The 14,166-nt window shown below is 36.1% G+C and overlaps 1 protein-coding gene across 6 annotated transcripts in view; it reads left to right on the top strand.

The window, feature by feature from the left end:
• STXBP5 (syntaxin binding protein 5) overlaps nucleotides 1-14,166 on the top strand; it is a 109,848-nt gene that overhangs the window by 76,620 nt on the left and 19,062 nt on the right. For 2 of the 6 annotated variants that reach the window (XM_034060436.1, XM_034060433.1), the window contains exon 19: nucleotides 5,338-5,400. In XM_034060436.1, coding sequence (XP_033916327.1) covers nucleotides 5,338-5,400 — 63 coding nt within the window. Of the gene's footprint in view, nucleotides 1-5,334; nucleotides 5,401-8,536; nucleotides 8,597-8,693; nucleotides 8,742-14,166 lie in introns of all 6 variants that reach the window. The other 4 variants (XM_034060435.1, XM_034060432.1, XM_034060430.1 and 1 more) reach the window with 3 other exon arrangements.

Below are 14,166 nucleotides of genomic sequence, written 5' to 3'. Positions count from 1 at the left end.
CATAAACTGTGTAAGTAAAAGTCTTACACTGTGATGAAAGCTCTATACTCGGTGGAGGCTTACACTGTTCAGAGACCTTTACTTCATATACTCTTTACTAAGTAGGAGCCATTAAGAAAGTCAATATTGGCACCAAATTATCGAACAATTGACAATTTTATGACTCGGCACCAAAATTTAGGGACAGCTGCTGTTTTTCCTTGCTTCGTTATATAATTAAGTTCACATAAGACACCAGTCTTGACTCTTTTGAAGCTTGCTGTTGATGGGAGATGCAAGATTTTATGTGACTTCTCAACTAGTACAATATAATATAATTTTTTATAAGTTAGTATTTCTTAGTTCTACCAGAGGCAGTTCAGGATTCTGACAAAATAGAAGCAGTTCTTGCATTCATGTGGCTTTTTTATTATTATTATTTTTTATTATTATACACCAAAATGTGTTTTTGATGTGATCTACAAGGGATTCAGAGCAGGGGTTGAGTCAAAGCTGAAGACAGTACATGTCTAGAATTCTTCTGGAGTTGTTTGTTCAAGTTGTTTTCCCTGCCCCCTTTTTCTTTGAAGTGGATCCAGACATGAACTATTTGAATTTTTAACTTAAATGGCAATTAAATCAATCCACAGTAATCTATGGCTAAGCCAAGTCCAGAACTGAATCAGAAAGCTTGATTGTTGGGCTTGCAAATTTTTTACTCCATTTTCCAGGTTGTTTTTAATTCATATTTTTGCATCTTCATATCAAGCTAGTTTAAGTTGTGATTTTTAATTAGGCTTGTTTCCAGTCAAGTTGTAGTTTCTTCAGAGATATATCAGAGATATAATAACAGGAAGAGATTCTATAGGTACATTGCGAATAAAAGACAGACTAAGGACAACGTGGACCCTCTCTGGAAGCTATCTGGACAACTGACTACCCTGGATTTGGAGAAGGATGAGGTTCTGAATGACTTTTTTGCCTCCGTCTTCACTGGCAAATGCTCTGACCACACCACCCAAGTCTTGGAAGGCAGATGCAGGGACTGTGAGAATGAAGACCTTGGGCCCACTGTAGGAGAGGATCTGGTTCAAGACCATCTTAAGAACCTGAACGGGCACAAGTCTATGGGACTTGATGAAATCCATCCGTGGGTCCTGAAGGAGCTGGCCAATGAAGTTGCCAAGCCACTGGCCATCATATTTGAAAAATCATGGCAGTCAGATGAAGTTCCCAATGACTTGAAAAAAGAGTAATATAGCGCCCATTTTCAAGAAGGGGAAAAATGGATGACCTGGGGAATTACAGACCAGTCAGTCTCACCTCTGTGCCTGGCAAAATCTTGGAGCAGATTCTTCTGGAAGGCATGCTAGGACACATGAAAAACAAGGTGTTTGGTAACAGCCAGCATGGTTTCACTAAGGGGAAATCCTGCCTGACCAATTTGGTAGCCTTCTATGATGGTGCTACGAAGCTGATGGACAGTGCTTAGGTTTGATGTGATGTAACTAGACTTCTGCAAAGTGCTTGACACTGTCCCACCTGACATCCTTGTGTCTAAATTGGAGAGACATCAATTTGATAGGTGGACCACTCGGTGGATAAAGAACTGGCTGGATGGCCACACACAAAGAGTTGTAGTCAACAGCTCAATGTCCGCTTGGAGACCAGTAACGAGTGATATTCCTCGGGATTGATTTTGGGACCAGTCTTGTTCAACACCTTTGTCAGGGACATGAACAGTGGGATTGAGTGCGTCATCAGCAAGTTTGCCGATGACACCAAGCTGTGTGGTTCAGTTGATACACTGGAGGGAAGGAATGCCATTCAGAGGGACCTTGATATGCTTGTGAGGTGGGCTGATGCCAACCTCATGAAGTTTAACCATGCCAAGTGCAAGGTCCTACACCTGGGTCAGAGCACTCACAGGTGCAGCCACAGGTTGGGCAGAGAAGAGAGTCAGAGCAGCCCTGTGGAGAAGGACTTGGGGGTATTGGTCAATGAGAAACTTCCCACGATCGGGTTTCAGTGTGTGCCCGCAGCCCAGAAAGCCAGCCATATCCTGGGCCGCATCAAGAGGAGCGTGACCAGCAGGTCAAAGGAGGTGATCCTGCCCCTCTACTCTGCTCTCATGAGACCTCACTTGGAGTATTGTGTGCAGTTCTGGTCCCCTCAACATAAAAAGGCCATGGTACTGTTAGAACAAGTCCAGAGGAGGGTCACGAGGATGATCAGGGGATTGGAGCACCTCCCATATGAAGACAGGCTGAGAAAGTTGTGGCTGTTCAGCCTGGAGAAGAGAAGGCTGCACGGAGACCTCATAGCAGCCTTCTAGTGTCTGAAAGAGGCCTAAAGGGGTAATGGAGAGGGACTCTTCCTTAGGGACTGTAGTGACAGGACAAGGGGTAACGAGTTAAAACTTAAACAGGGGAAGTTTAGATTGGATATAAGGAAGAAATTCTTTACTGTTAAGGGTGATGAGGTACTGGAATGGGTTGCCCAGGGAAGTTGTGAATGTTCCATCCCTGGCAGTGTTCCAGGCCAGGTTGGATGAAGCCTTGGGTGATATGGTTTAGTATGAGGTGTCCCTGCCCATGGCAGGGGGGTTTATAACTGGATGGTCTTAAGGTCCTTTCCAATCCTAACTATTCTATGATTCTGTGATTCTATATAGCTTACTAAAGGTTACATGCAAAATGTGGCAAATGTCGTGAAACTTAATTTATACATTAGTTAATTTTGAGCTTTAATTCTAGGGAGTTTTTAAGGCAGCATAGGTAATTTTTGTCTTTAATGGTATTATTTGATTATATTTTTTATTCATTTTGGGAGCTTCCAAATTTTTTTCAGCTCGATCCAGAGAGATAAGCTAAAAACTCACTAGAATGTCACTTTTCTATGTATTTGTGTTCTAGCAGGTTCTAGTCTTTGCAGTTCTGAAATGGAAACTCTTGGGTCAATTTGCTTTTGTAATCCATAGCAATTTGCATGTATGCTGTAAGTCTGAAAACTTTTCCAGGAAATCTGTCTTACTGCCAGTGTGCATGCTGCTTGGATCAGGGTACCTGGGGCTTAAGATGAAGAGCTGTAACAATTGCTACATTAGTTTCTTCTCACTGTGCATGGACAGACCCTCATAGCTCAAAGGCATAACTCAGATCATTCGTTTTATTCTCTGCTTAGTTTAATTACTAATATAGTCAGAGGTAAAATTACTTTTTAGCTATTCCTGTCTCTTCTTCACTCTTAAATAACAGGAGTGATGGCTATGCTTAGATTTCAAAGGTTTGTACCATAATGGTTGGTATAACACACACTCTTTAGTTGAGTGAATCTTACCCAAGGCATAAAATTAGGGGATTCTGGGCATTTTCTGTTAGATCAGTTGATCCAAGTAATTCGTTAAGATGTATATAAATTAAATCATAGCCTCAAGACTTCTTACAAAGGAATTAGGTGTACAGGTGTGTGATTTCATTCTTGGGTAGAGACTGTTTCTGTCAATGCAGGAGTTTTCCTCAAAACTAATGTAAGAAGTTAAACTATTAAAATTTAGATAAAGAATGAAAATACGTACAGGAAGGCGAAAAATAAGTTCCTGAACTGTGTGCTTGGATTTGCTCAGTTTGGCTCCTGAAGAAGCATGATCTAGAAACACAACTTCGTCTAAAAGCACAGTACAGGTTTATTCTCCCAGCATTGTTACTAAAGCTTGTATTGCTTGTTGGGAGACCAGCATCTGGAATTTTAAAAAATCTTTTTACACAACCCTGTCTAGTACATAACATTTAGACTCCCATACTTGTTTAAAACTCTCCTTTCAGAGGTCAAATAATACATTGTTAGAGACTGTGTACCACAATTATCCCATAGAGCTCAATGATTTACTGATAGATAAAGGAAAAAAAAAAAAGCAATGTATTTATTTCTCCAATGTAGTGGAAAGGTACAGCTTAAATCTGGAATTTCATTATACACATTAGAATTGAAATCACCTCCTGAAATATTAAGTGTAGGCTTAACGAAGTCTTAAGGTCACTTGACAATTTCACATTAGTCATTGAGTTTTGAGGTTCAAGCTGCTTGTGCATTTAGAACTCTTAGACTATTTTGCATAAAAGAAACTGTATGTGAATGCAACCTACTTTTAGTGTGTTACACGTTGGTAGGATATTTCAGGAGAACTTTTTTCCTTTAATTAACAACTTTGATAATAGTATTTGGAAATCTTAAAGCTTTGCTGAAAGAGTAGTGCTGTTCCTATATATTTTTGTCATCTGTTAACATCTATGTACAGATATACTAGTGAATGTGTAGTGAACAGCTGTATAGACAGCCTTTGCATGTACAAACCCTTGTTGCCTTTGTCATTGCCATTACACCTTTCAAACTTTTTGACCTTTTGAAATATTTGTGTGCAAGCAAAGCTTTTCATTTTAAGAAATATTTCTTAACTATTACTGTTAAGTATTATGTGCTGAAGGAAATCTGTTATATAAACCTAAATATATGTTACTTGCTGTTGTGGTGTAAACTACGTATTTCTTCATTTTGGGCAATCTTGGCAGCAGATTATTCTCAAAAAGAATACTAGAAAAATTCTTGTATATGTCTAGTCAGTGCTATGGAAAAAATATTTAGGATCTTTATGAGGCAACTTCCATCTTTAGCATCTGATTGTGGACTCTTATGCTTTACTTCCATCAGTGGAATGGAAGGAATGAGTTTTTAGATATTAACACATTGCAGTTACTCAAATTATCAGATTTGTTGGTGTAAGAATTTAGTACAGTTCCTCTGTACAAGGAAGAGCACTTTCATAAACATTCTAGAGCCTAAATTTTGTAGGTGACGTCAGTAAGGTGTTTTGCTGGAGGAGAGACTGTGTGACAACAGCGAATGCAAAGCATATCACTTTATAGTGGGAAAAGAATTGCAAAAAGGCACTGTAGTTTCACACATACTGCACACATGGTTGTAAGCTTCAAGATCCTCATTCATCTGGCTTCTTTTGTAATTACACTGTTAATATAACTAGAGATTTTTTTTTAAACAAATTGTACTTAATATATATCTATAGCTTGTAAGTAAGAGTTCTGATAAGTCTGTCTTACTGAAAATATGGTTGTTTTCACTCAAATTTAATAAGGAAATTTATTCTATAAAGAAAACTTATGTAGAAAGAATTGACTCTACAGTTACTGTGGCTAATGTCCAAATAATAACAAAACAAGCAATACATCACAAATTGTATCACAACTGGCTGGTTTGTATCTATTAAGAAATGAAGTTTCTAATTGCAGTGGAAGGAAGGATACGGTAGCAGCTGTATTATACATTGTTTTTGTGTTCCAGCAGGTCTTTGTGATATTAATGAAGGTACAACGGTGCCAGAAGACCGCTGCAAATCACCCACTTCAGGTAATCAAAACTTTCTCTGATCTTCAGCTTCTTATTTGTCCAGAAGACAGCATACTTTAAGTCAACACTTAGTAGTTAAGTAATTATGTAAAACCTGTTGTCATCTCACAAACTGAGCTGTGATAAATCTTCTGTTGTACAACTGAGTTTTTAAAACAAAGCTGATTTAAGAGATGCAATAGGATATGTCATAAGGATAAGTGAAGAGAAATATAATATGAAATATTTATGCTTCAGGGAACATACTGCATAATGGAATTCTGAAACATTGATAAGAGATGCACAAATTCCTGTAGCAGTTGATGTGGTTGTGTTTCTTTGCCCTCAGAAGTAGTAAAGATCATTTTTGTCAAAAGAGCTAATTCACTTCAGTTTCCTCATAAGTGGAGAATTACTATATTGCTTTGGAATCTGAAGTCTTCGGGCACTGGTATCTTACTTAACACTACCCCTATCTTATTTAGTAGCTACTACTGTACATGAATACTTTAAACAAAAGTTTCAGCAATGTGTAATATTATTTAGTATTTTGTTTAATACTGATTAATTGAAGTTGTAGCCATGTAAATACTTAATAGTGCATGTCAATATACAGTATTTGAGATGAGTATTTCATGTAGTAGCTAAAAATTTGTAGCTTATCTTCACTGTTAATATGAGTAACCTTTTGAAGTAATATGTAACTTTATCTGTTTCATTCAAAGCTGTACTCAAGGTTGAGTAGAGGATAAAACTGCAGATTTACTCAAGTACTTAAAATGATATGTGCACTCTTACGATATAGTGCAAAAAGGTAATCAGTATAGGAATCTAAAGGTAGATTCCTTTTCTACTGTAGCCAGCCTCTTACCACCCTCATAGTAAAGAATTTCTTCCTTTTATCTTAGCTGAACTTCCCCTGTGTAAGTTTAAGCCCATTACCACTTGTGTTATCTCTACAGTCCCTAATGTGGAGTCCCTCTCCATCATGTCTGTAGCCCCCTTTTGGATGCTAAAAGGCTGCTATAAGGTCTCCACGCAGCCTTCTCTTCTCCAGGCTCAACAAACCCAACTTTTTCAGCCTGTCTTCATGTAGGAGGTGCTCTAGCCCCCTGATCATCCTCATGGCCCTCCTCTGGACTTGTTCCAACAGTTCAATGTCTTTCTTATGTTGAGGACACCAGAACTGTACACAGTACTTGAAGTGGGGTCTCATAAGAGCAGAATGGAAGGAGGTGATCCTCCCTCTCTACCTGCTGGTCACACTTCTTTTGATGCAGCCCAGGCCATGGTTGGCTTTCTGGGCTGTGAGCGCACTTTGCTGGCTCACGTTCAGTTTCTCACGGACCAACACTCCCAAGTCCTTCTCAGCAGAGCTGCTCAGAATCACTTCTAGTTTCTGATAGACTGCAATAAAATGTGTATAATGAACAACTAATGTGTTGTAACCCTTAATCTATACCCTTTTTTACCCTTCTCCAGCATCACTCAAATGTCAGTCCAAGCCACTTCCAACTGGTACCACTAAAACTTAAAATATTATTTTATTTGAGTTACTTTCTTTCATAATTTGTAATTGAAGTAGGGTTAAACTCAATTCACCAGTTTCACTAACAGTGCAGTGAAAGCAAGCCCAAAGGTGAAAGTCAGGGTGTATATAGAAAAATATTTAATTTTAATAATTTACCTCTCCTCCCTCTCTGTTTACCTGTCTTGGTTATGCACACGATACTGAAAAGAAGTAAGTCTAAAGTACTAAAAATAATGATTGGACAAAAGGTGAAGGAGGATAGCCACTGTTGCATTCTCCTGTAAAACAGAATATTGAGACCCTGAGGTTGGACTATACCTTACCTCCTTCAGGGGTCACCTCACTGATATGGAAATTGTTTGATGGTGCTTATGGAGAGAGAAGAGCTGCAATTCCTTAGGTTTGCTTTAAGTTTTGTATCTTTTCTGGGCAAGAACACAAGACTGTAAAGAGGCTTGAAAACAGCATTCAGTTTTTGGAGAGGTGAGGGGACATTTTGGAGAAATTGGCTGCATACTATATGGTGAGCATGAAATGCAGGACAGAGTCCAGATTCGAATCAATATTTTCCAGTCTAGGTGCGTTTTAGTTAAGAGGAAAATACACTAGCACAAAAAGTTTGCTTGTTAGTCACCCTAAGATTGCAGGGCAAGATTGTCAGTTGAGTACTTTATTGATTTTGACTGTTGTAGTATCATTTATAAAATAGACCAGCCACTTTTTGGGCTGAAGTCTGCATTTGCTGAAGTGAGCTAAATATTCCACCTTTCTGGGCCCATGTGAAGAGAACTGGAAGCTAACTTCCCTGGGACATCCTCCAGTGGATGGTTATACAGTTAAGAGGACCGTGAAAGGGACAACCTGCCTGTACAAATTAAGAGAATATCCTACAGTTTCAATAATGCAGAAATATGAAAATGCAAGAGAGATAGTAAAATTGTATAGAATTGTAAACTGTCATGTGTTTGTCTTCATGAGTGCCAGAAAGTTTACATTCTGTTCTTATGTTACGCTTCCACGATATAAAAATCTAGTGAGATTTGGCATTTTTTAGTTGAATTATGTTTTAATTTTGTGATGATGTTAAGCCTCAAGCTGTGGCCTATAGCAACAACTGTTTTTTCAGTATCAAGGATTCAGAAAAATCCCATGCGGCAGCATTGGCTCTATATTGTATGCTGAATAGTTGAACAGTGGCTCAACAGAACCTTACTGCGTTGGAGAGGGGAAAAGAATAAAAATTAAAAAATTAAAAAAACGTTATTTGTTACAGCAGTGTTCTGTGAATCATAATTTAGGTTAATCTAGATTAATGGTTAAGGCAGCAATCTACTTATTCACTATAAACATTTTATTCAATTAGGTAAATTTCTAGCAATAAACTTGGTGCACTGTGCAACATTGTACCTTGCATTATAATTTGTTCTCAATACAACAGAATTCCTGCCATACCAAAACAATTTGGACTTTCTAGTATCTAGTACAGCTACAGAGAGTACCTGTATCAGTATTTGCTATTTTAATACCTCTTTGTATCTTCCTTAAACTCAAAGCTTGTATTAATACATTTGTTTTGTGTCAAAAATATGTATTTGTATATCCATTTCATTCTGTCTTCACTCATAGGTTCTGGTTCACCAAACAATTCTGATGATGATCAAAAAATGAATAATTTTATAGAAAAGGGTACAGTATTTTTCTTTTCTGTAGTTTTTTTTTTCTTCAGTTCATCTGTTGATACACTTAAATTGATCTTTTTTTTTTATTAAAATGTTCTTTACAGTGAAGACCAAAAGCAGAAATTTTTCCAAGATGGTAGCCAATGACATAGGTAGGAATTAGAAAAATCTGCTCTGTTCCTAATCCAGTGCCTTACTCTATGCAACACTAACCCAGCAGCAAAAAAAAAAAAAAAACAAAAAAAAAAACCAAAAAAACCCAATTCCAAAAGAAAAATAAAATTTCAAAGCATCGAGTTATTAATTTTTCATTCTTAACGCTAATTGGTAATTCTGTGGGCTGCTTCTGCTCTAAATACATTGGGCACAGGAATTTTTTTAAATCAAGGATATTGGTGATTTAAATTCTCTGATTTTTACAATTGCACTTCCTATTTTCTGGACGGGTGATATTCTAATCCATACTAAGAGTTCAGTCTATGCAAGTTGCAACATCATTCCACTATTGCAAAGATACACTCAGAGAAGATGTGACTGATATAATTTCTGCTGTGTTACATTCATAGCCATATGGTTGGATTTCCATATGACTTTAGTCTAGATAAGACGTAGTATCACATTTTTATTTATTCATATGGAAGATTACTTGATCATACGTATTAGATACACCCCATTACTGTTCTAGAACTGTGCTTACTTTAATGCATCCAACAGTGACACAATACCCCACCAACTCCAGACTTGTGTCTTAACGATTTGGCAACAAAATTCCCTTGGAATATGTTGTATGCAGGTAGATTGAACCCTTTTATGATTGGAATGAAAATTAACTCTGCTTCTGACACCTGGGTCATTAAATAAATGAAGGTGAGAGGCTGTATGATTTAATTCTGGGAAATGGACTCTTCTTCCTTAACTGGGACATGGTTATTTTAATTTTATTATCAGTGTGTTAATGGGTCATTTTGCTTTCATTTATTGCATTGGTCTATCACTGTAGGAAGATTTAATTTTATTTCTGTCACATAAAAAGGTTGAAGCTAGTTGATACGGTAAAATTGTTTGCTAAACTACTGTTTATGCCTTTTGGTCAGTACTATGTTGAGCCCTCCCTGCAGTGATAACAGAAACATGAGGGAATATGAGTACTGAGGAAGTGGAAACCTGAATATAATATAATTTAAGAAAGCAAATTACTATCACTAATATATCAATTTATCTGTAATTGAAAAAAAAAAACAACTTGAGTATCATTTACGTGAGTATGGATTAATATGTTTTCTAAAGGAAATTCAGTCTAACTAGGAACTTATGTTCAGTTCTCTAATGAGGAAAAAAAACAATATTTCATCTTGTTCATGTTAGATAAATTCTTATTGAGGTAATATTTCCTTTTTGTCCCAAAGAAGTCTCTTCTGAAGTTTAAGGCAGCTTGTCTTGTGCAGGAAACACTGTATGTTTAAGCGTGACTTCATTATTTTTCCACTTCTTTCAGATTAATGTTTTACAGTATTAATAAAACATGGTAATGACAATTCTATAGAGCTATTGACATCTGTTTCAGCTTGAAGTCTTTCAAAGAAAAATATTATGAATGTTTTTCACAGCTAAAAAAGCAAATCATTTATTTGCAAGGAATACATTCTTTGGAGTGTAAGTTAAATGCAGAGTTAATTGAGGCAATAATACATTTGATGTGTAATTCAGAAATTACTCCCAGTCATCCTATGCTGTAATTTGTGTAACACAGTTTATTGGAAGTTAAAAAAAAACTTTTAAATTATTTCATCTGCATTTTGTTAGTTTTGAGTGGTTTGATGCCGTGAACTGTTTTATTTTATTGTGGTTTTCTTTCACTGAAATGTTTTCTACCTTATCTGGCATGTTTATTCTGCATGGCTCTTTCTGAACTTACATTTTAAGTTCTTTCACATAAGTTAAAATACCTCTTTTTCTTTGGTGTCAATAGTTGTGTGGTTTTGAATTTTGTTGTTTTAAGCTGAATTGCTAACTAAATGTGAATGGACAATGAATTTTGTAAAATGTGTCACTTACTGTCATTAACATCACCATGTTGTATGCACTTAAACTGTTGACCATCAATTGTGCTCACATGGAAGAATTTGATACATATAGTATGGCTGTAATTTTTACACTGGCACATGGTGCGATCAGTTGAATTTGTTTCTGTTCTTTGTTAGTATATGAAATATAACCTGTCAGATTGTGAGACAGAACAACAATTATTAATGTTGATAATTTCAGTTGATGTTAATATCAGTCCTGTCTTTTGTCACATGGGATCTTGAGTAAGGGAGTACTGCTTACAGGGGGCAAAGTAATGTTAATGCAGTGATAGGGCTCTAAGGTGGCAACATAATAGACATGCATTTAGAAATATGAACCCATCATCCATTTAATCACTTTATTGAAAGTTGTCTGTACTGTAGAAATTATGTGTTAGCGTGAGACATCTTAATTTCTGCAGATTTCTATCACTCTTGACAGTATCAAAGATTCTTCATTTGTTAAAGAACCATCCAACACTTCAGCGATAGCATTAATTACAACAAAATGTAAATGCTTCATATACCAGTGTTTCAGCTCTGCCTTATATGCTGTTAAGATCAGTTAGTCTCCTGTTTTGTTTTTTTGTTGGTGTTTTTTGCAATTAGCAATGAATCAGGTCAGATGTTATAAGGTATTGTAACATCCATTTCTGGAAGAAGCTTTAGTAAAGATGTATGCAAAATAATGTAGATTCTTAAGACCTTCATAACTATTCCAGTAGGGTACATCTGAAATACCTTTCAGTAAATTTGTTTTTATTTATTTTCTGAAGTTTGTAAATTTAAAAACAAATGCAAATAACATTGTTAAGTAGATCCTAAGCAGAGTAGCTTTAATGCAAACTTCTATAGTTGCTGCTATTACTATTGACATCAGATTTCTTGCATTTGTTGCATTCTAAGTGCACATCTGATTTTTTTTTTTAAAGCACTGCTAGTCATTGTGGTTTTAATACTTTGATCTAATTTGGGGTATCTCAGTACATCTCTTATTACATTATCATGTAAATTGGTTTTATTATTCTTATATCATATTTAGATTTCAGCATTGATAATCTATTGTACTTTTACCAGTACAATAGTCAGTTCTAAGTATCTTGATAATTGGTAATGAGTCTTTCACTTCTGTGTAGTTGTCAAGTACAGAGTAATTTGGGCACTGCTATGCCTAACAAATTCTAAGGTGCTTAGTTATTTCTCATGAAATGAGAAAATAAATGGGCTTTATGTAAACTGTACTCTTATCTGTCAAAACACCAAAACTCTTGTCTCCTTTAAACCCTTTAAAAAAATCTTTTAAAAGTCTTTAAAGATTATGGAGTATTTCCTTAAGGAATAGACGCAAAATCACTACAGCTTTTAAACTGATGTGCTATACATTGTAGAGCATTGGCTCAGAAAAACCCACTGCCAATATACGTAACTCTTACTTTTAAGCCACAGCTTCCTATTGATAGTTATTTCTCAGCCTTCAGATTTTCTTCATTGAATTGGCTGCCCCTGCAATATAACACACTATGCCAAGGTGACTTTTCATATTTTAACACCTGCCCCTTCAAGCCTGACCTATAAGAAATTTCCAAAAATCCTGAATGTTGTTTTTGGACTGTTCTTTAATGTAATGCTTTTTCCTGATACTTATTAAATTATATATATTGGCAACAGAAAGATTATGCGTCTACATGTGTATGACTCTAGGTTTTCTGATTTAAAGGACTATTAAATGTAGGCCTAAACTCAGGCAAAATAGTCACTGTGCGAGGAGGAGCGAAACAGTTTTCAAGTCTGTCTCCTTGTTTCACACCATCTGCAGAAAGTGTTGGCTGTAAATGCTGCAGCAACTGCCACCACCATGATACGTATTAAACTCTGTCATCCACACCCAGCAGGAGCAGTCAGCATCAATCTTACCTTGTTGTACATCTGCAGTAAAAATAATGCAAAAAATTATGAGTGCTCTTGTAAATCTCCATCCTTTCTTTCATTTTCTCCCATTTTCTGTGTTGTGTAAGTTGTCTAGCATGTTGCTGTCTTTCATCTGAGGCATAGTTTTTTCCAAAACTATCGGAAACCGTAAGCCAGATACGAATACAAGTATAGTTTGGGATTTTATACGAAGTAAAAATGGCTTAGCTGTTGAAGTACTCCTATTTTCTTATGGCATCTTTAGTCACTTTTTTCTTTAAACACAAGATGGCACTGCTGCTATTTAAATTGGTTCTTGTTTCCTATTTACGTTTGAACTACTGAAAGGTTTGACACATTAATGTATGCTTTGAAATTAGTTTTTTTGCGTATCACATTAATTCACAATTTCTAACAATGACATATTTTAACAGTTGATGAGTCCTGTCGTCCTATTAACGAAGCATAGTTCAGTGTTCGCAGAAAATGATGTCCACACAGCTGGCCTAGTGAAAGAATCAAAAGCTAAAACTTGTAGTTGACTCTTAGAATTCAACCCACTGGCCTGTACTTGTCATCTGCTTTATTACCTGAGGTTTTTTTGGCTGGGTTTTTGTTTTGGTTTGTTTTTTGCCTTTTTTCTCCAAGTTGTTAAACTTGTGTGTTTAAATTTTTCTATTTGAGAAGCTAAAAGTAAACATACTGGTCTTCAAGAAAACTGAGGGAATTAATTATTGCTGGTGTTCACATATGGTGAAGGATGTGAAAAGGTAAAAATAACTCACATCATTTTCTGTGTAGCCCATACTTGGGCTTTTGTTCATATCTTAGCTTTTTGTAGTTTATATCTCTAAGACAGAAAACAAGTCTTATGAGGAATTTGTAATTCACAATTTCAGACGAGGTTTCATGATCTCTTTTCAAGCTGATATAAGTTCAAGCAGACAGCAGAAAAAAAGGGCTTCTGGTCACTAGTGCTTTTTTATACCAGTTTTCTGTTTGTATACCTAAGATCTGATCGGAAACAGAAGTTGTTCTTACTGCAAATTATCCTTGGCAGAAACCTTACCAAGATGAGTTTTGGCCTCAGATGCCAGTGCCTATGCAAGGTTGAGCATAGAAAACATGTAGCCAGACAGGCCTTTTCGATTTCATCCTGTGCTAAAGTAAGTTAAAGTGACTAGCATTTCAGTCTGAGAGTAAGTAGTTTCGATTTAATTTAATTAGAATACACTTTGTAACACTGACACATGAAGGAAATAAGAAGATTATTTCCAGAGTCTTACTCTCAAATTTTTATAATGTATGACAAGTATAAAACTGTTCAACTATTCAGATAACAAGGATTTGCAATATTGATAAGCATAATTGATGATGCAATGAAGTATTTAACTTCTTGAAGGAGTGGGAGTAACTTTAAATCACATGCTGTTCTTCGGGATATATAGAAAATTTAATTATTTTTCTTAAAAAGGGTAATTACAATGAGTAAACTTCATTTTTAGCAGAGAGGAACAGCGAAATTCAGGCTGCCTTGTGATTGGTATCCATTATAAGGTGCTCCTAGAATTATGGAGCTATTGTCAATATCTACTTTAGGTAG

This window comes from Melopsittacus undulatus, chromosome 3, assembly GCF_012275295.1.
Source record: "Melopsittacus undulatus isolate bMelUnd1 chromosome 3, bMelUnd1.mat.Z, whole genome shotgun sequence".
NCBI lineage: Eukaryota > Metazoa > Chordata > Aves > Psittaciformes > Psittaculidae > Melopsittacus > Melopsittacus undulatus.
The sequence above is the reverse complement of the archived record's forward strand: the minus strand, read 5'-3'. Positions and strand labels throughout refer to the sequence as shown.